This window comes from Sinohyriopsis cumingii, chromosome 2 (genome assembly GCF_028554795.1).
Source record: "Sinohyriopsis cumingii isolate HCF-2022 chromosome 2, ASM2855479v2, whole genome shotgun sequence".
NCBI classification, from domain to species: domain Eukaryota; kingdom Metazoa; phylum Mollusca; class Bivalvia; order Unionida; family Unionidae; genus Sinohyriopsis; species Sinohyriopsis cumingii.
Window position 1 is genome coordinate 85,596,690 of NC_142962.1, and position 24,828 is coordinate 85,621,517.

Below are 24,828 nucleotides of genomic sequence, written 5' to 3' on the forward strand. Positions count from 1 at the left end.
ATAAAGGATACTTTTCACATCTGCTAAGGCCTTAGTAATCCCAAAATAAAATAATGTTGTTTTTGTGTGTGTGTGTGTGTGTGTGTGTGTGTGTTTCAAGTGTTCTGGGTTTTGAAAGGTATATATATATATATATATATATATATATATATATATATATATATATATATATATATATATATATATATATATATATATATATATATATATATATATATATATAATCAAAGTAAGACAAGCTGCTTAATTGGCAGATTGTAAAATTTAAATGCCTTTGTTATAGAAATAAAACAGTTGTGTCATTCCAAACGTGATTCCATATTTAAATTACTTTCACGCTTATATGTTTTGTCCGATAATTTTGCATGGATACATATCAGACATTTTTTCTTCTAGAAATTCAAGCCGGTGAATTTACATACCATTCTGTGGTAAGTAATTATATTCAGTATTTACCAAATAAACTTTAGTTCGTTCTATACAGTTATAATTGCAATATTGTCCTTTAAAATAATTGTTTGCATAAGTTGTATTGCATGACTTACAGGTATAATGTCTGTTCAATATTTCTAATCAAAAATAAGATTTTCACACAAAATTAATTGCGTATAAACCATCAGAGAGAATGATTCTTATTATCTACTTTCATCAAAGAAATTTATTATATGATATATTTAATATTTCTTTTGCTTGCTATGATTTTTCAGAAGAATGTTTCATACTGTAGTGGAGACATTGACTTTCAATCAAGCACGAATCACATAGAAGCCCACTGGACGATACCTGAGAATATGACAAAGTTTATATCGGTTGCTCGCTGGAAGTTACAAGAAAAATTTCCTCTGACTAGTAAGACGAATAATATTAAATGAATTAGACATTCTGGGTACCCTGGTTTTCCTCAATGCATCAAATATATATTTCTTACCAATTTCTGTGATAATTCAGCAAGAGCATTGTACCATCCAAATGCGTTTTCCTTATCATACAAGTGGTGTATTAGTGTGAATTAACTTCGTGGGGCACGAGTGTTCATAGATTTCGTTGATCCTGTCCTGGTGACAATCATGTGGTGCTTTTGGCAATTTACGCTGCTTTTTTGGATAAAAAGTATGAACTTGATTTATATTTTAAACGTTAACAAAGGATTTACCAGTCTAATTTGCGATAAAGTAGCTTTCTTAAAAGACATTTGAATTCCATTTCAGCAGTGATTATAATTGGTCGAAATACGATGGCTTATGTAATATGAAATGCCATAACTTAGATGGTTCCAATATAAAACAATTTTTCCATAAACTTTTAGTAACACAAACATTTTAGAATTACAATGGAAATTTTAAGTAATTTATGAAATTTTTGTATGTATATGTGTTGTCTGGATTTGTAACGAAGCTTTAACATTTGTATTCATATTGCTATGATGTCAGAATTGAGGCAATTTATAGTGATGTCTCACGCTGGGGCATCATGTCCCACCCTGTCATATTATTCTGACACCAGGCCGACAAGTCCTAACACTAACCTTTTAATGCTGAGCGCCAAGCGAGGCAGCTGCTAGTACCATTTTTATAGGTCTTTTGGTATAACTCTGGCAAGGTTCAAACCCATGACCTCCCGCATCTGAGCCTGATGCACTCACCACTTAAGCAGCTGGAGTGGTCTGATGAAATTTGTGAAACCATGTTGTGGACATTGCACGTCATATTTTTAATTTTTTTGCTCGTACATTAGAGTAAATACGTACAGCTGGTAGTGTCTTTATTGATCAATTATTATTTCGAAAACAAGGTTTTACGTGCGACAATCTGTTGAATGTCTTTATATATATATATATATATATATATATATATATATATATATATATATATATATATATATATATATATATATATATATATATATATATATATAAGCTGATTTTGTAATCAGATGCCGTATTTAATTGTTAAGAATGATATCCATCTACTTATGCTGCAGGAAAATACAATGCATGCTTTATTTGTTATTTGCAAACTTGTAATAAAATATGGGTACTATGAAAAACTTTCAAACATTATATAGCCATTATGCGGGTCTATCTGTATGTGTATGGTTTATAATAATCAGACTCCATCAATATTATCAATATTTCCATAGGATACGTACATGACTCAAACCTGTATTGCATACATTAACAACTATAGCTATTCACTCAAAACTTGTTTCTATTTATTTTGCTCTTGTTTTCTTTCTCTTCTGAAAAACAGTTCCAGATTGTAATGAAATTATGTTTTAGATTAGTAAATTAAAATTACTTTCCTTCTTCTTTATAGCTATCTGATATTACATTATAAGAATTAATGCCTATAGTTCACTAGTGTAATTTGGAAACTGTGACAAAAGCCTAATCTTAACTGTTTTCTAAAACGAATACGTTTCATTTAACCTTTTTTTTGCAGACCATTGGAAGGATTTAAATGAATACGAATACTTGCCGACTTTGTATGAGTTGAAAGATAATGAATTGGTCTTACAACCAGGAAAGACATACAGGGTTGCCATCCAACTGTGTGCCGACCGATTCTGTTACCAGGAATTATTTAGTGATGGCGTTACTGTAATTCCTAATCCTCCAATAACGGGCAGTATCGATGTTCATTACAATTTGTCTAAAAACAAAGTAAGGACATACAGACACATGCACACACTGGATATTATATTATTTGCATTTAAATAAGTCATTTTCTAAGACCATAAATATCAACTGACGACAGCTCTTGACGTATTATCGCTTATCGCGCTATCGGATTTGTTGTTTTATTTGTTATATTAACACTAATAGACAGTTGCAAATTGAAAACTTTTGAGGCGATGCACACGTGGTTTGAAATTTTGTACGAATGCTGGTTTGCAGGAATCAGTTGAGATTCTTTGATATGGCAACATGATTAATTACCAATAGGCATTTTGATTTGCGTGATAATCAAAATACGAGTGCGAAGTCAGCCATGATTCAGTGAAATAAAAGAATTTTGTTGATGCGAATCCAGGTCAGTAGTGTTTTACATTTTTTGATATTTATATAGGTTACGGGCTTCTATTCTCCATGATATTTGCTTATATTGGTGAAAAAACGGGTTGTGTGTGTGCAACCAACGGTCTGCAATCCGACAAAGTGATTGATATGCAACCATGCAAGAGGACAGATATGGGGGTAGAATGCGGTGACCTATATTAGTGACCGACAAAAACTCCATTATGACACTGCTATGGTAAAGGTCTTTGAGATTGTTTATTATGATACTGATCTGCATTGTAAAATTATCAGTCAGGCTTATACTATTGACTGCGGCTATACTACACACAATTTGGTACTGCTGCAGAAATATGACTATTAATTGACGCTATACCGTGTTGCAGATAAGTGTTTATGTTGAATAGTAAGAACAAGTCATCTCTATATACGTACAATCACCAAGATGATAACTCTGCCCCAAACAGTTACCCCCTATACTAATGATCTTTATGGTTGGGCAATGATGCAATCGTTACGTACTGGTAGGTTTGCATAGGTTTATCCTGCACACTTTGACATACAAAAATACATAAGCGATTACAACAGCAATTGCGATCATAGATATTTCTTTGAAGCTTTTTTAGAATACCCTGAACAACTTCACCATTACAATAATGAGATCCATCAGCACCAGAAGCGTTGTCGGTACCTCATTAATGGTTGTCATCATAGCACCTTGGTTGGCACCAAACTTGTTCTAGGTCTTGTAACCAACAATAATTTTGTATTACACGTCAGCATTTGCAGTTGTATTTGGGATTAAAGTCATGGGAGAGCTTGGATTTCGCTAACGCGATTGGATGACGCTGTATGTTCAAATTAATACGGATTGTGAACACAATCCAAAAATAACTTTGAAAGAAACAAGATTCCTTTAAACTCATGAACAATCTTTTTTTTGGCAAAGCAATGGAAAATTTGTGAAAATTAATTCGAGTCGACATTGTTCGTGATAGTGAAAATCATAAGCTTCAGAGGTTTATTGATGATCCGGCATTTGAATCTCGAAAGCTATTAGCTATTTGATTGTTGGCCTATAGTGACAAAAACAAACAAACTCAAATTGACAAAACCATTCTATATTAGTTCATCAATACTTCAGTTGGCTAAGTCAATCGTGTATGAATTTTATTATGATAAAATGAAACCGTTTTAGCAAGATCCTAACAAATCACTTTATACCGACACCCATTCATTTTTTCTTATGCATATAACAAAAAAATAATGTTTATTCTGATATTGCATCAAACGCTCTCTCTCGCGAACGAATTTGAAAACTGTGATTATCCGAAGGAAAACCTGTTGTTCAGTAACGTCAATAAATTTTTCTTGGCAAATTTAAAGACGAATACTCACGCAAACCAATAGAAGAATATGTGGGACTTCGGCCTAAAATGGGTTTGAGTGTTGTTGGAACTGGAGAAATGTGCAAGAACATTAAATAGACGAAAGGCTTTCCATGTATTATTGTGTTGAACGATCACAGGGATGAAATATATTTTGGAATTCCTTCGAGATTGACGTGAATTCACACATTCAGCAAATATGATTAGGTCAGAGAAACAAAAGTAAGTGATCGGATTGATTAACCTCATTAGGTATTTTAGCATCGAAAGTGAGAATTTTCTTGGCACAGGAAGGTAAATTTACCACAATGTTTGTTTGGCCAACTATACTTGAGAGCAACCCCAGGCGTGACATTCGATTGATATTTTCTCAGCACTTCACCTTCCAATAACCCTAAGGACTTTAATATATTTTGGATACAGTATGTCCCGAAACCATGTTTGTTTTGCTTGTTTGTATGTTTCTTATATCAATATATTTGACTTTCATTTTTGGACCACGAAGTCGTCTCAGCTTTACCTGTAATGGCCCCCTAAAGTAATTTTGGCTTTCATACCCGCTTGAGGATCCATCTGGTGATTTGTTCTCCAAGTGTCGGATTAATCACGTTATATATATATATATATATATATATATATATATATATATATATATATATATATATATATATATATATATATATATATATATAGTACGTAGTGTAAGTTGTGTGCCCTAAGAATTATAATTATTATTGTGTCTTGAGCGACTTGAAAATACGTTTCTTGCAATCATTGTTAGGCTTGATATGTTGTTGATTTAAAAGCGATGTTAGAAAAGGATCAAATTAGTTTTGTAGTTTTATGGACTCTGGGTTCCGAGTCAAAATGGAATCTCTTAAATAGTAGGCATTTTTAGCTCTAAAAATGACTTTTTATTCAGTTCGGCAGCCTGAAGGTGTTACGGCCATTCCCTGTGTGCCATGTGTCTTCTGCTGTATCTTGGTCTTCATATTCTTCCGTGTGAAATGCCTCATACCTATACATTTTTGCTAGTACAGTGGCGTAATCCACAAGGATAAAGCACTCTGTTTCTTGATATGCCTTCAGGTAGTGTTGAGAGAGGATACGTTGCGCGAATAGCCATTGTTGTGTATTGGGTCTTCTTTTCGGTTTAAGTGACCTCCATGCCATATATTTTATTGAGTTGATAAAGGCTTTTTGGGGTCAATTAAAGTTTTCTCTAGATCCAGTTCTTCAGAGCTTTGTTGATGTTGATCAAGGGTTGTTTGCAAGGACACCAAAAGTGCTTTCGGCATTATCATCACGTGCTGCACCAATCGTTACACAGTTCGAAACGCGAGTTGTTGAGAATATCCAGAACATCGCTGCTGATATGTTGACGAATTTGGGATTATGGGCGTTTCAATCGATCGAGATCGATTATAATGATTAGTGACTCGTTAACCAAAGGCAATTACATAACCATCAACAGAAGCAATGACAGCCACAGCTGGTAAAATTATTAATAAGGCAGCTCAACAACAAGTTTCCGATTCAGTAATTGCAAATGAAATCACCCAAAAACAGCAGATTCCGCTATTGCAGTTCTGTTGATGAGATGTGGCGCTATTAAACGGTGTTAGACAAAATCACTAATATATAGTTTCACCATGCTCAATTCAAAGATACGTCAGATCCCGCGTTGATATGGGTGTGCATATAATAATAGATCGAAGTAAAAGAGATTTTCAGTATTATTCCTACCCTACTAGGGTCTCTAATCAACAAAACAAGAATTACAAATGCAAGACACCTCAATGTCTTTTATACAATGTGAGGTATTCTCACAAACTGAGGGAAAACTTGTACAAGACGATATGCACTGAAAGTTAAAAGACCAGATATAAAATGAGTGGAGAGGTTATTATGAATAGAATCCGAATTCAACTGGTTCAAGAACTGATTAATGATGATGATGCTACAACAAACGAATATGTGCATGTAAAATTTAGTGATATTAAAGTAGCATTTAATAAAGCTGAACTGACAGTGACCCCGACGGTGCGTGGGCAAGGTAAAGAAAGATCATTGTAAAAATTTGGTCTATCAAATGTAACTTGGGTTTTATAAGTGTTGGTGAACTTGCTGCTGACTGATCCGGATATTATTTCTTACTAATATCCCACGGAAGTCTCTAAGTATTAAATTGATCGAACCAAGAAAATAATTGGAATAATATGTTGATAATCTTAAAGATAGAATATTAGAATCTAATGATTTAATATGCAGGTTGGATCCTAATGACAAGTCACTTAAAGCTTGTTCGGTTGCAGGCCTATTTAAGATCAATAAAGGTGAAAGAATATAGGTACATAAATTAAATATCACGGATGATAGATACTTAATCGTCTGTAGTGTTTGTGTTTAAGATTAGATTTAACGTTATACACGTGATGGATTCTGACTGCGGTGAAGACATTGCAGAATTTACCGACCAACTAATTGATGATCTATCAAATTTTGCTAACATCTATAGGAATTGTGTTCCACTGGTCGAAGAATATCTGTTTGAAACATTACATTATCATTATCAAACTCTCATAGGCACTCAAAATATAATTTGTCTAAGACCAAATCGAGTTCAACCGTTGGGACCACAATTATGTACCAATACCAACTAGGAGGCAGTCTGGAATCATCGCATCAGCACGTGAGAACGCCCAATCGTTGAATGAACCACCAAAATGCGAAAACACTCCGAGATTGTTTCTACAATGATGTAGTGGATTTAAAAACAATATCTCGATGGTAAATTAGCAAAGAAGCAACTGTTCGGATATCAATTATTGGGCAGGAAAGAGAACGAACGTTAGATATTATTCTATGGTGTAATCGGTGTGGTTTTAAATTAGAACTTCGCCAGGCCTACTACAGAATGCACAATCTCAGTAAATATCCCATTATTAATAAAAGAACTATGACGGACTCTCAATGTTATCCACGTGAAAACAGTAATTGAAGTGGATCAACAACTGCACAACGAAATCATCAAGAGAACCGCGTTGATCATGAAATATAAACTAGTGTGTGTTGTTGCAGAGTTGTAGATCCTAGTTGATGGTTTGCAGAGGAAACAGCTGTTGGTCTTGGTGTGGCATGAATCACGGCAATGACAAGCATCATTGGTACACCAGTTGGAATTATTGATGGGGGAATATCTTTAATAACTGGTGTCTTCTGAGGTGCTAGCAAACTAATTTTGATACGATTACATTCACGAATACGTATTTATTCAGAATGGCTTGCAGCAGCACAAAGTAGTCACAGTACAATTAGTCAACTGTATTCGATTGCTGTTAAGAATAAAATGTTTTTGAAATCGTGTTGACTAAAATGGAAAATCGCACACAACTATAAGCACAGGTAAGAAATATTTGGATAGTGGTTTTACAGACAATAAAAGTCGAGCTATGTCCCTTAAAAATAATAAAGTTTATACATACACAAAACAATTTGTCACCTTACAATCTCAAAGACGTTTACCACAGTAGTGTCATAATTGGGGCTTTGTCCCTTAATGAGATGGGTCACAACATTCTATACACCATAACTGCTGTCTTGTATGATCGTATATTGATCATTTTCACTGATCATAATCCTTTGGTTATGCATATACATTGGCTTATTATCAATCTGAAGAAAGTGCATGCATGAACTATATTAATACCAAAATCCAAAATCACCATTATGACATGATTGGGTCTTTAAAACAATTCTCTCCATACCACTTTGATAATAACGAGATTGTAAATCAGGTACCAAACATTATTATGAATTTGCTGTTTTTGTTTTACAAGTGTTCGTTTGTCTCACGTCACAGTAGTTCCCTTTAAATGTGCATTGCTTGAACATTGGAAACCAATATATTCATAAAACATGTATTTAAATCATAGCATGTGAACAGAGTAGGAAAACCCCGATGTTATTTTACAAAAGCTGAACATATTTTATTTTGTTGTTTTACAGATTAGTGTCACATTGGAAAAATTCAAAGATCCCGACATTGTGCATGAAGAAACAATATCATCTATCATAGACAACTATGAATGGGCAATAACAGACAACAGTCATGTAGGGAGAACACTCACTCCATGGTCAACAGTAGAAAATATAACTACTGTGAATACTACTCATGTATGTATACATACGTTTGTTGCAAAAGAGAGAAAAAATCGCAACCAGGATTTCATTTGATATTTTACTCAATGCTTTTGTTTTTACAAAATTATGCTGTTTGTATCTCTGTCAAATATCTGCTCACACAGGCTGTATCAGCACCCCCCTACCAGCAGAAATGATATAAACCTATCAAAGTTTTTCCTTCTATCCACATGATGACTGGAGCCTTGGTGGCTCAGTGATTAGTTGCCTGACATACGACCAAACTGAACCAGAGCAGCCTGGGTCAGATACTGTGGTGTGTCCCTGGGGAAGGCCCTTTACTCCAATTGCCTTGGAACTAAATTACCTACTTGTATTGTTTTACATTAAAGCACCAAATCCAAACCAAAACAAACCATATAATGGTCATAAAGTACACAACTTTTTTAAAAATATGTAACTGCAAATGTATATATGAATTATATCTCTTCTGATATTTAAGTTATTTCACAAGGTTGTCCGAGTTATAATTAGACAAAGATGAAAAATAATCATTTCTTTATGTCGTTATATCAATGCAAGTATTATTTTGATTAGAATAAATGAATTTGTGTAAAACCGCCTCATGTAGGTGTCTAGTATACAAATTCCATCATCGTATCATCATCAAAATGTAGAATATATCACAGAATAATACAAATAAATTAATCCTGAACTGTAGACATTAACTTTGCTTCGCTCTAATTCATGTATTTTCAGGTTGCCTTTGAAGTTGGAATAAATGAAAGTGTATCATTTTCAAAATGTTGGAGACTTTCTATCAGGGGAGTTACTTTTGCAAAACTATCATCTGCATTATCTACTGACATCAAAAGCTGCAATAACATCAGCAACGTGAGATCAAATATTGTTATTGATGCAGTCGGAAAAATGACTACTTCTCAAGGTTAGTCTTCTCTTTCGTGTCTACATTTTGCATAGCACTATCCATTCTTTGACTAAAACTGTAAGAATTGTTCTGCACTGAAGTTCTTTGGTTGTTTTTTGTCTCTGCAAGTATGTTCTTTATAACTGTGTTTGTCTCAAGAACAATAGTTTAATACCAGTTAGACAAATTTACTTAATAGGTGAACAATATAGGCTCAGGTAATTTTGGGGCATTTGAGTTCTGCCCCAAAATGAATTACTCTCTAAAACTATGGAATGCATTGCAAATCATGTAATATCTTTGTTCCTTTATCCATCTCATCCATATTGTGTTCCTGCCCAATAACTTCAGTTCACCAACATCTACCACACCAAACGCTGTAAGTGGTGGCTTGCAAGTGAAGCAATGATGAAACCTATATATTTTGGGCTCTAAAAGTCAATGGTCATGGTCACATGTCTTGAAATAAGGAAAAATGTGTCCAACCAGTAAATTGGCAAGATTACAGTCACAGTGCTTCTCAAAACAATAACTTCTGTACAATATCTTGAGTTGTTTATCGCCTACTTTTATTGATCTATGCAAGTGACTTGCATTGGAAAAATGTAGACACATTTATTATGGGCCAACAGATCATAGATCAGGGTTACAATGGCCAAAAGAGGCAAATGAAGGATTTCTACAAAATTACTTATGTTTTGCAGCACTTGACTTTACTAAATTTTGTAAATGTCTTACATCTGAGCATTATGAATGTGCATACATTGCTTTTGGGGTTAAAAGATCAAAGGTCAAGATGAAAGGAACTCCAAGACGACTACGTTATCCACAAAATAACTCAAGCTCTGTGCTAAAACCCTTTACCAGAATTGAATCTTGGCAACTATCAAATTCATGGTTGAGAGGTTAAAGATCACGGTCACCAACATGTAAAAGTGATAATAGTTTATGTAAAATAACTAGAGTTCAGTGTAATTTACCTTAACAAAAGTTTGTGTGGATGGAAAAGGAAGCACATATTGATCTCAAATTTAAAATGTCACGCACCCGACCAATGAAAGAGGATTTTACTTACAAGAAGTATAATGATACTATTTAATACACTATGGGTGTATGGTGTACAATTTAGAGTACTCTTGTTTTATTTCTACATCACTGTTTCAGCTGTTCATAGCAATGCAGATTATGGAAGAGAGATTTATTTAGAAGAAAACAATTACTGGCATGATGCTGACATGGACTACACCCCATATACTAGCATCCTCAGTGCTGTCTGGCCAACTTTGAGGTATCATTCTATGGCTTAGGTGTTGGTTAAAAATATTATTCCTCATATTTAATGTCTTTTATTATCCCATGTTAGTCTCTAACCTATGTTACCTATAGCAGCAGAGAGGGTGAACAGACCATAGAATTCCGACAAAACAAATAAAACAAACAAATAAAATCATCTCGTAGAAAGGTCAAGATTTTACAAATGAACTTTTCCTTGAGATGTTTTATTTCTGTAATGACCGATTGTACTAATAAAACCTCAGTTCGAAATAGTATCTGAAAAAATAAAGTACTCTACGTGTTTATTTATTTCTTGTTTATTTTTTTGACGACCAACGTTGGTAGGTACCCTCTCTGCTGCTATTAATTTACCACCATACCAAGTTTGATGAATATTTTTCAACGCGTTCTCGCTGTCGTTTTTCCTCATCTGTTTCATCTTCATCTGAATCTTCGGAATTTGTTCTATGTTTCAAGTAATATTCAAGTTCTGATGGTGGTTTTTCTATTTTTGGATTTATGTTCTTTCTTTTTCTGTAATAGTTCATCAAACTTCGATATCGATCTCCACCGCAATTTTTGCAAATCTGATATAATCCTCTAACACCGTTGTTACAACCAACACAACTTCGTGGACCAGCATGAAGGTTTTCCTTTATAAGATAATTATGTTTCTTGCAATATTCTCCACGGCATTTTTTATTACAATTGTTAGTGGTTCCTTGACGCAGCCACGCACAGTTGTTCATTATATTAATGATATCTGTTTAATTAAATTTAATTTAATCGTCACCCCTGTTACCCAAATATTTTATCAAGACCCACACGATATCTTGTTCTTGGATCATGTAAATTTATTGTTATTAATCCATGAGGAGTAGCTTGCGCTCGTGAGAAGAAATTTTTGAATTTAATTATATCCATGTCACCACCACACCAAGTTTGATGAATATTTCGCAACGTGTGTGTGTCTACGCCATTAAACACAACTAAAATGTTGCAGTTGTCTCTGATCACCTTCGGAATTTGTGTATATCGTTGAGTAACATAGATCACGTCTGTATTTTTGTGTCTACCTCGGGAAAATATTCTGGCTGGATTTGATTGTTTGTCTAGCATCACATCGTCGTATACAACTAAATTATTAATAAATCCGTCTATGGAATCTACGGATGGTGCTTCATCAATATCGGTTATAAACTCTATAACATCATTATCCTCATCCAGTAATCGCGCGTTTTCATTGAAATCTTTAAGTACATCATAACATCGTTGATCATCAACGGATGGTGCTACTAAATATAATTTATCCCATTTCAACCATCTCATTATCAGATTAAGTAATAATTGCGTCTTACCCGATCCAGATGGTCCTATGATAATCATTCTGATGGAGTTCGGTAGCGCAGGATGGTGTTTAACTGGCTCTCGTTGCCGAGTTGCTGAGAAATCAATTATATCCATATATATTATAACATGAATTTATATTGTTTACGCTGTAAAGTTAAAACTCCAACTACTGATTTAGCTACGGTTATAACAAAAAATAAAAAAATAGCGTACGGTGGAAAATGTTCTATATGCGGTAGAATGAAATTTTCGTTTTTACCTAATAGGCGCGGTGGTGATATTGCTAATTTGATGTCAAAGTTTCCAGGTGCTCCATGGGCTAAATACAGTGGAGAAAAACATCTACCAGGATATAATTATTGCGGTCCTGGTACCAGACTTGATATCAGGCTCGATAATCAGGATCAACCAAAACCAGGCGAGGAACCAATAAACGCTATTGATCGAGCTTGTCATGTTCATGATGTAGCTTATAAAAGTCAAAATCTACAACATAGGCATATTGCAGATGTAAAATTAATTCATTCATTAAATTCTATAAAAAAATAAAAATATTAGAGAATCATTAGCTAATTGGTTAGTAAGATCCTCGATGAAAGGTAAATTAGCGCTTGGAGCTGGTAATTAATAATGGAATTAATTTATTATTCACCAAGAGGATACTGGAGAGGCAAAGCAGCAATTGGTAAACTCGCTGATGCAGCAGCGGTTAAACATTCTACTGCTATAGCGTGGTTATCCAAACAAGCAATATGGCAAATTTATCTACCACGTCCTAAACGAATTCAGTATGCGTATTTCGATGTCAGTGTTCCTAATGAAGTTCATCAAGCTGATATTCTGTTTTTACCGCATGATACTGTGCGTGGAAAAACGTACAAGTACGCGTTAACCGTAGTTGATGTTGCAAGTAGATATAAAGAAGCAGAGCCGCTATCAGCGAAAACATCATCTGAAGTAGCCGATGCGTTTGAACGAATTTATCAACGAGGACTCGGACCACAAGGTGGTCTGCGATGGCCACAGCTACTACAGGTTGATCCTGGTAAGGAATTTCTTGGTCCAGTATCATCGCTGATGAAACGACTTAATACCAAAATACGACGAGGTCATACTGCAATTCACCGTGATCAAGCAATTGTTGAGCGATTTAATCGAACACTTGCTGAGCGGTTATTTGGATATCAATACGCGAGGGAATTTATTCAGGATAAAAGATCTCGCGAATGGGTGGCAAGATTACCAGGCGTGATAGCTGCATTAAATAATGAGATTACACGAACAACCAACATGAAACCCATTAATGCAATTACAAAAATAAATATACCAACACAACGAAAAGATGTTGGAAAACAAAAAATATTAGGTGATGTTACAGTCAGATATTTATATGAGCCTGGTGAACTTGAAGGTGGTAAAGCGAGAGCAACTGATCCTATTTGGAGTGTTACCACACACAAAATATCTACCGTGACAAGATCCACTGGGAGAAACGTAAGCGTTTCCAGACCTGCAATCTACAGATTAGATTCGGCCGCTCCTCAACGTGGATTTACACGTGAACAACTACAAATAATTCCCGCGGATACACAACTACCACCAAAATCACTCCGGTGATTTCGATCACTTAACTAGCACTAGCGCCAAGGGTGCCTGCACTCAAGGCGCTAGCGCCTCTACGTCGATTACACTCAAGACAGGTTAACATGGTATTTTCTCGTGTATGACCGCGACTATTATCTTTTCTATCTACGGTAAATTGTCTTGAATCATTACTCGAATATCGCCATAACATTATACAATTACAACTGGCGCAATGATTGTTCTGCTGCTGTTTTAACTCAATAATAAATTCAACATCAAGATCAAAGTCGTGTTTATTTTTTTTATCAGATTGTTTGTATCCGATTAATTTTTTTTTATTATATCATCATCGATGATGTTAAATTTATCAACGATTTCAGGAATTATGATTCTACGTAATTGAGATATATTTCTGACCCTCGATACCGCTAAATAAACTAAATTTGACCACTCGATGCGATCGTCTACAATCCAGACTCGTGTATCAGAAATAGTTAATCCCTGAGACGAGTGGATTGTCATAGCGTATCCCAACACCCATGGAGATTTGTCAGCGTGTATTGCATCTTCGACCACACTGATATCAACGGCGACAATATCATTTAATACGAGATTTTGATTCTCAGTCTGTCCTGGAATATCAACATTAATATTCTGTTTTCGTGTATCTGATGGTCTATAACACAACGGTACGGGTAATTCTGAGTGTTTTTCTTTATGCAGCTGAAATAACTGTTGTTGTAAAGCGTCTCTGATTATTTTTCTACTTGCTACGATCAAATCGGTGGGTCTCCATAATTTCAAAAAATCACTCATTGATGTCTCTGAGATCACTCCACGTATTATTTCACACTGAATTTTGTTTGATTGTAATCTGATTAATTTTTTAAACTCCCTCAAATTTGCATCAAGAGCTCTATGATCATCATCTATTTCTTCGTAATAATCAACGAAATTTTTTAACCAATCATGTGGAGATGGTCCAACAAAGGGCGGCGGTTGACCATGATCGCCACACATTATTATAGCGGTATTTTTCGTCAACAACCAATCAAGAAACATTTTTAATGTATCCAATGACACCGTGCATATCTCATCCCAAATAATTATTTTAGGTATATATTTTTCTCCCATCCGTTCAGGAGTCCATGTATCTCCGCGCCACCGAAAGAAACTATGATACGTACACGATTGTACTTGCCGCTGTTTCATCTCACGTGCGAGTCTATGTGTGGGTGTCAGCACGATTATATCTGAATTTCTAAAAACATTAATCGTTCGAGTTGTTTTGCCGCATCCACCAGGTCCATTGAGATATATTGTCTTATATCTGGTTATTGGATCACTCAACGATGGTGCCTTCGACATTTCTGATATTTTAATACCCTTACGATAAAAATCTCTCATTGGAACTTCTGCTGATTCTGTATAATTGTGTAATAGTTCCTTTTTTATTCTCCACGAACCCCATCGTTCATCATTACTTGTAAATTTCATAACAGGTTCTAAATATTTACTTGAAATATAAAACGAATCTGTTGCGACTCTGACTGCGGTCTCAGGAAATCTATTAATCATCGATAATAAATTTATAGAAACATAAGCCAACATGGAAGATCTTAGATGAGTATATTGTGGGGATACGTCATTTATGTAACTAACGATCGTACCTAATTTTGTTCCGTCGGATAAATAAACACCTTCTCGATTTACAAATATATTTTTCGCTGTTGTGTCAGCGATTATAAAATCGTACTCGGCATCATCTAAAATTAATCGTGCGTGATGTCTTTTATAATCATATGCACCACTTTGAGTAAATTTACCTATAATTTTTCTACCGAGATCTTTTGCGGTTTTGAGTTTATTAGGAATATCATCTTCGGAAACATCAGGATATTTTTCCTTAAACTCGCTAATAACTTCAGAATCTGACATGGGCAACCAAACTTTGGTCTGTGCATGATATGATATAATTGCCTCACTGACCACCAACGATGTCAGTATCATACAATCTAGCATATATCGCAACAAAACTATAGGTGCCCAACGTTTTTCACAAAAATGTCTACCAAACCAAACATAACAAATCTTGTGAAGATTTTCGTTAAACTCGAACGATTCAATACAGGCGAATCCAGTCAGATCAAAATCAGGTAATGGTCCATTAATTGCCACTCGCGTCATCTCGTTTGTAGGGTGACCAAATCTTTCAAAGTACACAGAACAATCTCCTTATCCCAGAAAACTTCCTGGATAACATGCAACCATATCAACCGAAATAACATCATTGTAATTATATTTGGTATTCCATAATCCGCCATGTCCATATTCGACGCAACTTGCGCGTACGTCCTCGAGTAAATCAAATCGTGTTGGTTTCCATGAATTTCGTTCTCTGGCGAAATGAGCCGCAACAGATGGAATGGTAAAAAAATTAGTTAGTAATTTGTCAGTATTTTCCGCGTGCTTGCACTGTAAAAACTTCGCGAGATTTTTCATCTCGTCATGGAGGGATTCTGTGCGATATATTTCACCGTTTGGTTTGACAAACTGATCAAATTCACCTTCCTCATTACTTTTAAATAACCATACCGATACAGGATCGGTTTTACTTATTTCGTTGATAAAATCAAACATATTTGAGGGGTAAAATTTAACAGTTCGATCACGTGGAAATATTGTTACTGCGTTAGTCCATGCGTGCGCGTTATGATCGATAATATTTATTGGAGCTCCTTTCGATTTATATTTCGATTGGTACAGTACTTCTCCCGTTATTGTTGCTACGGTTATTGGAAATTTTAATATTTTTCCTAACTCAGCAACATCTTTTATTGTAGCACCGGTATCCTTAACTGAATCAGCCCACGAGTTTATTTTTTCACGCCTTAAATCAGTTAATCCATTTCCACGCATCGCGTTTGTAAAGTGTTCTATTACTCGTTCGGCTACACAATTTAACCTTGAAAATTTCATCGGCGCTAGTTTATCAACGTTGGGTTTTTTATTTATCTCATAGATTCCATAAATAACCGCTGTTACAGGATATGCTCGCTCATAATACGGTTTGTCAATACCCGTCAGTAGACCCGGTCTGGAATTTTTACTTAATATGATAGTTTTATTATTGCCAAGGACAGGATCATATTTGTCACGGATAATCCAACTACCTGTTTCTGTTAATACAATAAATTTTACTCTGAAGAAATATTTTTGATTGCCCTCGTATTCAGCGATGTAGTTAATGATAGTTGCCGCTCGCTTGTCGTTCATTGTGGCGTCCGTGACTTTGTCAAGGAGTATGATCTTGAACGTTGACCATGTATGAGATGCACCATCCGTGTAAAATTCTTTCTTGGCGTCGTGAATTTTCGAGATCAAACTTTTATTTTTCGGATCAACCAAATCTCGTACTGGCAAGTCAGAAGATAATCTGTCAAGGTTGAATTTATATTTAACAGGCCTAGTTTGGGATAATCTCTCAAACTCGTTCATATAATTAAAACAAATATTTAAATAAAGAAAATTATATATATATATATATATATATATATATATATATATATATATATATATATATATATATATATATATATATATATATACAATGTCTCAATGCAGATGATTGATGATCGGCTCAGTAAATCGATGCAACAAATCCTGCAGAAAGGAATTTTGTTGGATGCACTCACAAAACATACGACGAGGAAGTCTAGGACCAATACCATGTCTGCGGTGTGGTATTGGAGTGCGAGGAAAAACAGAATTATGTGGAAAGTGCGGCGGAAAACGGTTCAGAGAACTTAAAAGATATTATGACAAAAAAAAAATAGCGGTGAAAACGCTATAAAATCCGTGGAGGATTATATATCAAGATTTCAGACAAACAATGATTTAAACGAATAATGTTATTATAATGGAGCAAAATATATTTGTCCCACATCCTGTCATAACAAACTATGAATCAAATATTAATGGTATCATCAGACACTGCAAGTTGAAGAGATCAGTTGGTTATATTAATAATTTTGGTTATCTCACATTTACTGTTGGGAAGAAACATTATCGCTGTCATAGATTTACGTACGAGTGTCACAAGGGTTTGATCAAAGACGGTCTTGTTATTGATCATATTGATGGAAATCCTCAAAACAATAATTTATCCAACCTTCGTGTTGTCACACAAAGCGTGAACTCTGCATGTGGAAATACAGGAAGATGTAAGACAGTTTCTAGAAGGGTAGTAAAGTCCACAAACATAGAAACTGGCAAAGTAATTATATTTCGTTCGATGTGTGCTGCTGCGAAATATTTTGATATTCACTCGCATTCAGCACAAAAAGTAGCAGAAAATATATATAAAACCGCTTTCTCGAAAAAATATAAACAGAAAATTACCTTTCAGTATCAATAACTATCATCACCACATTGAATTAATTTTTTTAATTTATGTCACAGTATGTCCTCCATACACTACTGAATTTTTGATTATATAAAAGGGAGATTACTTTGTAATATATAGTTTTCTTCGTAGATTTTTGATTTTTATGATCGTAATTAGTCAGTTTAACTAATTACATCGTAATTAATTACTCGTAGAAGTATTATTTATGGTTTTTAAATATTTCCCATCATACAACATTACGAGAAATCATGATAATGTTATTGATCCGCAAGGAAGCTGTGTAGGTACAGAACAGAAATCGTTGTCATGGTAATCGATCTGCAGGTGTGTTCATGCCACTGTTATTATTGATTCGCAGTCTGCTTAGGAAAAATGTTGTTTTATATTCAGAAACTGTTATTATTCAGAAACTGTTATTATTCAGAAACTGTTGTTATAAATACAGAAACTGTTATTATTCAGAAACCGCTGTTTTAGTGTAAATATTGGTTCCTTAGCTATATATTAACTTCCAAAACATATGTTCGTAACAAGGTTTGATAGCTCAATCAGTATGGTATTGAACTGTGACGCTCGCGGTCCAGGATCGAACCCCCATGGCTGACAATTTGTCGGTGGTGTGCGCATAATTGCGATTTTTATAATAGTGGGGGAACCGCAAATCCCCCCCGCTCAGCAAAATTCAACCACAATATTGACTTGTGGTTGATACATATTTTCGTATCACCCACTGGATTAATTATTGTGGGTGGGATTTTTGCTGAGCGTAAATGTTTGTACTGTCCTTAGTTAGTTATATGTTTGTGCCGTCCAATGCATAATCTGAGCTCGCTAATACACTCGATAGGGGCTCTTCATTCATTGTATATAACCATTTCATTGTATATATCCATTTCATTGTATATATCCATTTCCTTAGTTAAGTTATATGTTTGTGCCGTCCAATGCATAATCTGAGCTCGCTAATACACTCGATAGGGGCTCTTCATTCATTGTATATAACCATTTCATTGTATATATCCATTTCATTGTATATATCCATTTCCTTAGTTAAGTTATATGTTTGTGCCGTCCAATGCATAATCTGAGCTCGCTAATACACTCGATAGGAGCTCTTCATTCATTGTATATAACCATTTCATTGTATATAACCATTTCATTGTATATAACCATTTCATTGTATATATCCATTTCATTGTATATAACCATTTCATTGTATATATCCATTTCATTGTATATAACCATTTCATTGTATATATCCATTTCATTGTATATAACCATTTCATTGTATATATCCATTTCCTTAGTTAATGTGCCGTCCATGCATAATAATCTGAGCTCGCTAATACACTCGATAGGGGCTCTTCATTCATTGTATATAACCATTTCATTGTATATATCCATTTCCTTAGTTAAGTTATATGTTTGTGCCGTCCAATGCATAATCTGAGCTCGCTAATACACTCGATAGGAGCTCTTCATTCATTGTATATGTTGTGCTGTCCTTGAAACATCCCGACGAACTCGCTAAACACTCGATAGGGGTTCTAGGGATATTTTTTTTTTTTTTAAAGATTTATATATTATATAATGAACCATGAAAATATCAATGATGTAATTGTTGCTATTAAAAAATTGAAAAAAGATGGAATTAATATATCTGATGAACTTAATCCTGAAAAAATAGTTTCTGACTTTGAGATTTTACAAGAACGTAAAACCCAGGGGACACACACACTATCATCTGAATACAGGCTCATGAAGCGGATTCAGGCGGCAATGTTTCAGTCGCTAGCTACCGTAGAAGATGATCATGTGAAGGAGTTCGTTCCTCTCTCTGCCGCCGTAGAAAGAATTAAATCGTTATTATCCCACGAGTACGTGGCAAAGAAAACGATTAGTACCCGTATAAGACAATTAAGAAAAATTATGTCAGAAAGTAACTTCATTACTGGTGAAACGATCCAGAGTAACTTCGTTACTGGTGAAACGATCCAGAGTAACTTCGTTACTGGTGAAACGATCCAAAGTAACTTCGTTACTGGTGATAATGAAAATGAAAGTTTTGGTAACTGGGGTCCATGTCAACGCTGACCACGTGTGGTGTAAAATGATCAAATTTTCAGAAAAAAAAATAAATAAAAATCGGGGAAAAATAATATTTTTTCACAAATACGCGATTTTGACTACCAACTACCCCGTCAGAAATAAGAAAAAATTGATATTTATTTTACAAAGTACAAGAAAAATGCACGAATTACTTGATCCTGACGGGGTAGTTGGTAGTCAAAATCAAGAAAATTCTAACTTTGTCAAATTGTTCCTAATAAATTTTATTTATTATAAATTAATTTTATTTATTAATAATATTATTTTTACTGAAGATTTATTTTTTTTACTAAAATCAAGAAAAATGCACGAATTACTTGATTCTGACGGGGTAGTTGGTAGTCAAAATCAAAGAAAAATGCACGAATTACTTGATTTCTGACGGGGTAGTTGGTAGTCAAAATCAGAAAAATTGAGCAATTTCGTTGTATTTTAGTAAAAAAAAAATAAAAATCTCAGTAAAAATAATATTATTAATAAATAAAATTAATTTATAATAAATAAAATTTATTAGGAACAATTTGACAAAGTTAGAATTTCTTATTTCTGACGGGGTAGTTGGTAGTCAAAATCAAGTAATTCGTACATTTTTATGTTTCTGAGGGGGTAGTTGGTAGTCAAAATCAAGTAATTCGTGCATTTTTATGTTTCTGACGGGGTAGTTGGTAGTCAAAATCAAGTAATTCGTACAATTTCAGTAAAAAAATAATAAAAATCAGGAAAATTAATAAATCTTATTTTTTTGTGATAGAAATTTTAATTTTTACTTTCATCGACCAGCTTTTTTAGTTGCATAGGCCGATTAATTTGTACCAAACACAAATTTGTGCTAGTAATAATAAAATATTTTTTTTATTTATTTTTTTTAAGTTGATCGAATTTGAGTCTGATCTCTGTTACAAATGTTCTTCTAACTGTTAAGAAATCCTCGTGTGTAAAAACCCTCCATTACATAAAGATCTACGATAAAGTCTTACGACTTTACATACAGATTTATCACAAGTTCTTCTCCACGTATGTCAATTAAGCGATTAAGGTGGTCTGTGAGTTTAAAATTGATTCGTGTTAACATATTATTGTGACACCGCAAATACACAGGATTAGTTGGTTCTTGCACGATTAAACTTCCAGGGGGAACTTGTGGTGTGAACGTGTACAGGATGTATCCTTGTTGAGCTTGATTTGATCTTCCGAGATCTATTTGATAGCTGCCATCGATTACGTCACAAACCAGATTGACCGCGACCGTCGGTGTTATATTAACGATTCCCGGAGATATGTGTCTTCCGCCGCCATGTGGATCATTATCATATCTAAGAACAACTGCTGGTGGAATTAATTTTCTCCATGCATCGAGTATTTTAGGATAAAACTCATCAATGACATCACTGACAGATTTTCTTAACTCGGTTACACTATACCCCGGAAATTTAAAATTTGGTACATCGGCTTCTGTTAATTTATATTTTTCTAACCATTTACCTCCAAAATATTTTTCAGATGGTTCTAAACTAAGCATCGCTTGAACTATTCGGTTATTAATATATTGCATATCTGATATAAGCTGATTTAATATTTCCACACGCGTGATGATTTTTTCACGCGATGACGCTGATATGTCAAAAATATGTTCGTTAAAATATTGATTTAGTTGATCTAGTTGTTTTTTACATTCTTGATTGATTTCCTGAAAATATTCAATAATATCACTACGATAAATAGCAAAACTATTTGCTCTTTCCCCGGAATTTTTAAAAGCCCATAACTCATCAAAATCGTGAATTAAAACCTTGCTGAGCATTGATTTATTTTTTAAAATACGTAGTTCTTCCCCGTATGATGGATTAATTTCATGATATGATTGCCTATCCGTGACATAATCAGACTTTTTCGGTTCTGGTGGTATCGGTGTTATCGGTGGTGATATTTCAGGCCAACCTAGTACGGATCTTATCGTGGATTGATAAATATCAACGGCATAATCAGGCGAGTTTATTTCAATCGTCGAGGACAGGGTGGGTTCATGAACATTAATTGATATTTTTGCTTCTTTTCCCGTTACTGATTTTATTCTACGCGCAAATTCCTCGCTGATCTCTTCAATCTCATAACTGCCAGTTGGTATTCCAACAACAACCCAGTCAGGTGTTCCATCGGGTTTGTTGTTGTTAGCAAATATAAGCGAATTATTTGCTGGTGTACCATTAAATGATTTTGATCTGATATTTGGCCAGCTGTAATATACTCGTAATTGTGCTAGTGCTATTTCTTTTACTGGAATTGCAGTAGGAAAATTAACACTAAATTCAGGATTAATTGAACTTACCGAGATCATCGTTATCTTTGGCGGAGTTGTGTTGGTCACGATCTGCTGGAGTAATTCTGTCATTATTGATACTTGTATCTTTAATACCTTCGTCGTATATTTTGGTTATCATTGAAAATTCGAAATCAGATATAATTCCATCACTGAGACTCGCTGATAACAACGAGGATAATTTCGAGTATGCTACCGTCGCTGTATGTAATTTTATTTTGTAATCGGATAATTTTTCGTTCGTGCAAGTACATATTTTTTTTGTGATGATATTAAGCACACCTGCAATAGTTGTTGCTGCTGAAATACAAATAGTTACAGCTACTGGTGCCATCGTTGTCAACGCTGATAATATTACACCGGTTCCAGCAACAACAGCGGATACTGAAAAAACAATCACATCAACGATAACCAATCGTCGTCGATATTTTTTTACTTTTACTGTATATTGATCGACTTGATCTTTTAGCGCCGCCTGCCATTCATGCGCTTGATTGTATCTGTATTGTGCACCGTCCATATATATTTTTATGCAGTAACCAATTGAGGTGTTTCAGCTACAAATTCCAAACACCACCAGTAAGATGTTGCGGTTAATGTCTTATCAGCTGCTTCCAGAATAAATATTTCTTCGGTTCCGCTATTTAATACAACAGATACAACCCCGGAAAACCTGTCGGTGGAATGACGCCACGGAAACGTTGTAAATATTTCAAATTTTGCAGCACTAAACACAGACAGCCTGTACACGCCAGTGACTGTTGCGGTATATTTGATAGTATTATTTTGCTGCGACCATGTTGCGAATCCCGATGATACCGTGCATACGATGTTTGTGATGTGCCCGGGAGTTATTCCAGCTGGAATTTTAATCAAATTTGTTTTGTTGACAATCTCAGGAATTCCCGCTACGATGTCGTGCTGTGTTTGTTTGATCGTGTCTAGGTTAGTTTTGATATCAACGAGTTGCATGTCAATGACGGGAGGAGTTCCAAAGAACTTATTTATGGCATCATCGATTTTTTGAAAATTTCTTCGAAGTCTTGTAAAACCGGTTACGTGAACATCATATTCGGCCCGCAGCGTGGATAGTTTTCCATCCACGTCGTCGACGTATAGTTTGTTTGCGACGTCGTTGTCAGATTTTGGAGCTGTTACAGCTACTATTTTGTTCCCGTTCATGCTAAGTTCACCCATCATTGTGTCACCGGTGTTTCTCACGCGATTAGCAACACTTTTTGCAATTTCATCTCTGATGGTTTTAAGTGACATACTTGAATCTCTGATTCTACCACCGTCAGTAAACACGGGAATATTATCCGTAACTGCACCAAGTACTCGCCGGACTATATCATTCCATTTGATATTGCTGGTTTTTAGTTTACCATATCGATCTTGAAAAATAACAACTTCATCTGGGTCAACTCCAGCCAGGTTCATGATATCAGCAAGGTCATCTTTAGTCGCATACTTTGACAGATCAACGTCGGATTTTATTTTCTTACTAGTAGAAGATCTTCCGTAAATATCAACTATTATAATAAGACCCGTTGTTTAAAACGCCTTACGCGCAACATATCGGTTGCTTGTATAATCGTGCACGACTTTATGTGGTGGCCTGGATGATTTTGATATAGCGTCGAGTACATTAATTACTTCACGGCCGCATATTGGCGGATCTGTCATTGTTTGTGTGGGTAGCGTTGAATACCAAACTTTGGAACCTCTGGTTGTTGCGTGAAGTGGTGCGACATACTTGATAAATTCAACAGGTGGAGCTAACCCGTATGAATCAAAATAAACAATTCCACGTGGATCAACCGCGTATGATACCCAATGAGTACCAGGTCCAGAACGTTCATCGAGATTAATAATACCTGTTTCAAGTTTGTTTGGTTGTTTCGGTAATTGATCTCGCATAAAAACACCTCTAAAGGCAGATATTTTTAATCGTTTAGCAGCATTAAGTAAATCAAAATTTGATGCTGGAACGTCTAACGAAATGATCCTGGAAGCCTTAGGCCTCTCCCCCAACGAGATCCTGGCAATCTTAGACCGCGTCCCTTTTTTTGTATCCTTGCCCTGTTGCTTTCTTTAGTGCCATTCCAGCAGCTGTTCCAACAGCACCTAACGCGGCTGCTTTTGCTACGGCTGGAGCAGCTGCAGCTATTAATGCCGGAATGGCCGCGAGAAGTGGGAATATACCACCGGTTTTAACCATGTCTTTGATGGCGCTCGGGGAGAGATGAAATTGAACTCCAGTTTTTGATTCTAGGGCTTTATTGAAATGTTTAATCTGATTATTTGTCA

At 35.0% G+C, this 24,828-nt stretch overlaps 1 protein-coding gene across 1 annotated transcript in view; it reads left to right on the top strand.

The window, feature by feature from the left end:
- Positions 1 to 712: 712 nt before the first annotated feature.
- Positions 713 to 24,828, top strand: part of LOC149805310 (uncharacterized) — a 65,892-nt gene continuing 41,776 nt past the window's right edge. The window contains exons 1-5 of the mRNA XM_089934038.1: positions 713 to 849; positions 2,442 to 2,662; positions 8,413 to 8,580; positions 9,307 to 9,493; positions 10,640 to 10,763. Of these exons, the coding sequence (XP_089790164.1) occupies positions 792 to 849; positions 2,442 to 2,662; positions 8,413 to 8,580; positions 9,307 to 9,493; positions 10,640 to 10,763 (758 nt within the window). The 5' untranslated portion in view covers positions 713 to 791. The remainder of the gene's footprint in view (positions 850 to 2,441; positions 2,663 to 8,412; positions 8,581 to 9,306; positions 9,494 to 10,639; positions 10,764 to 24,828) is intronic.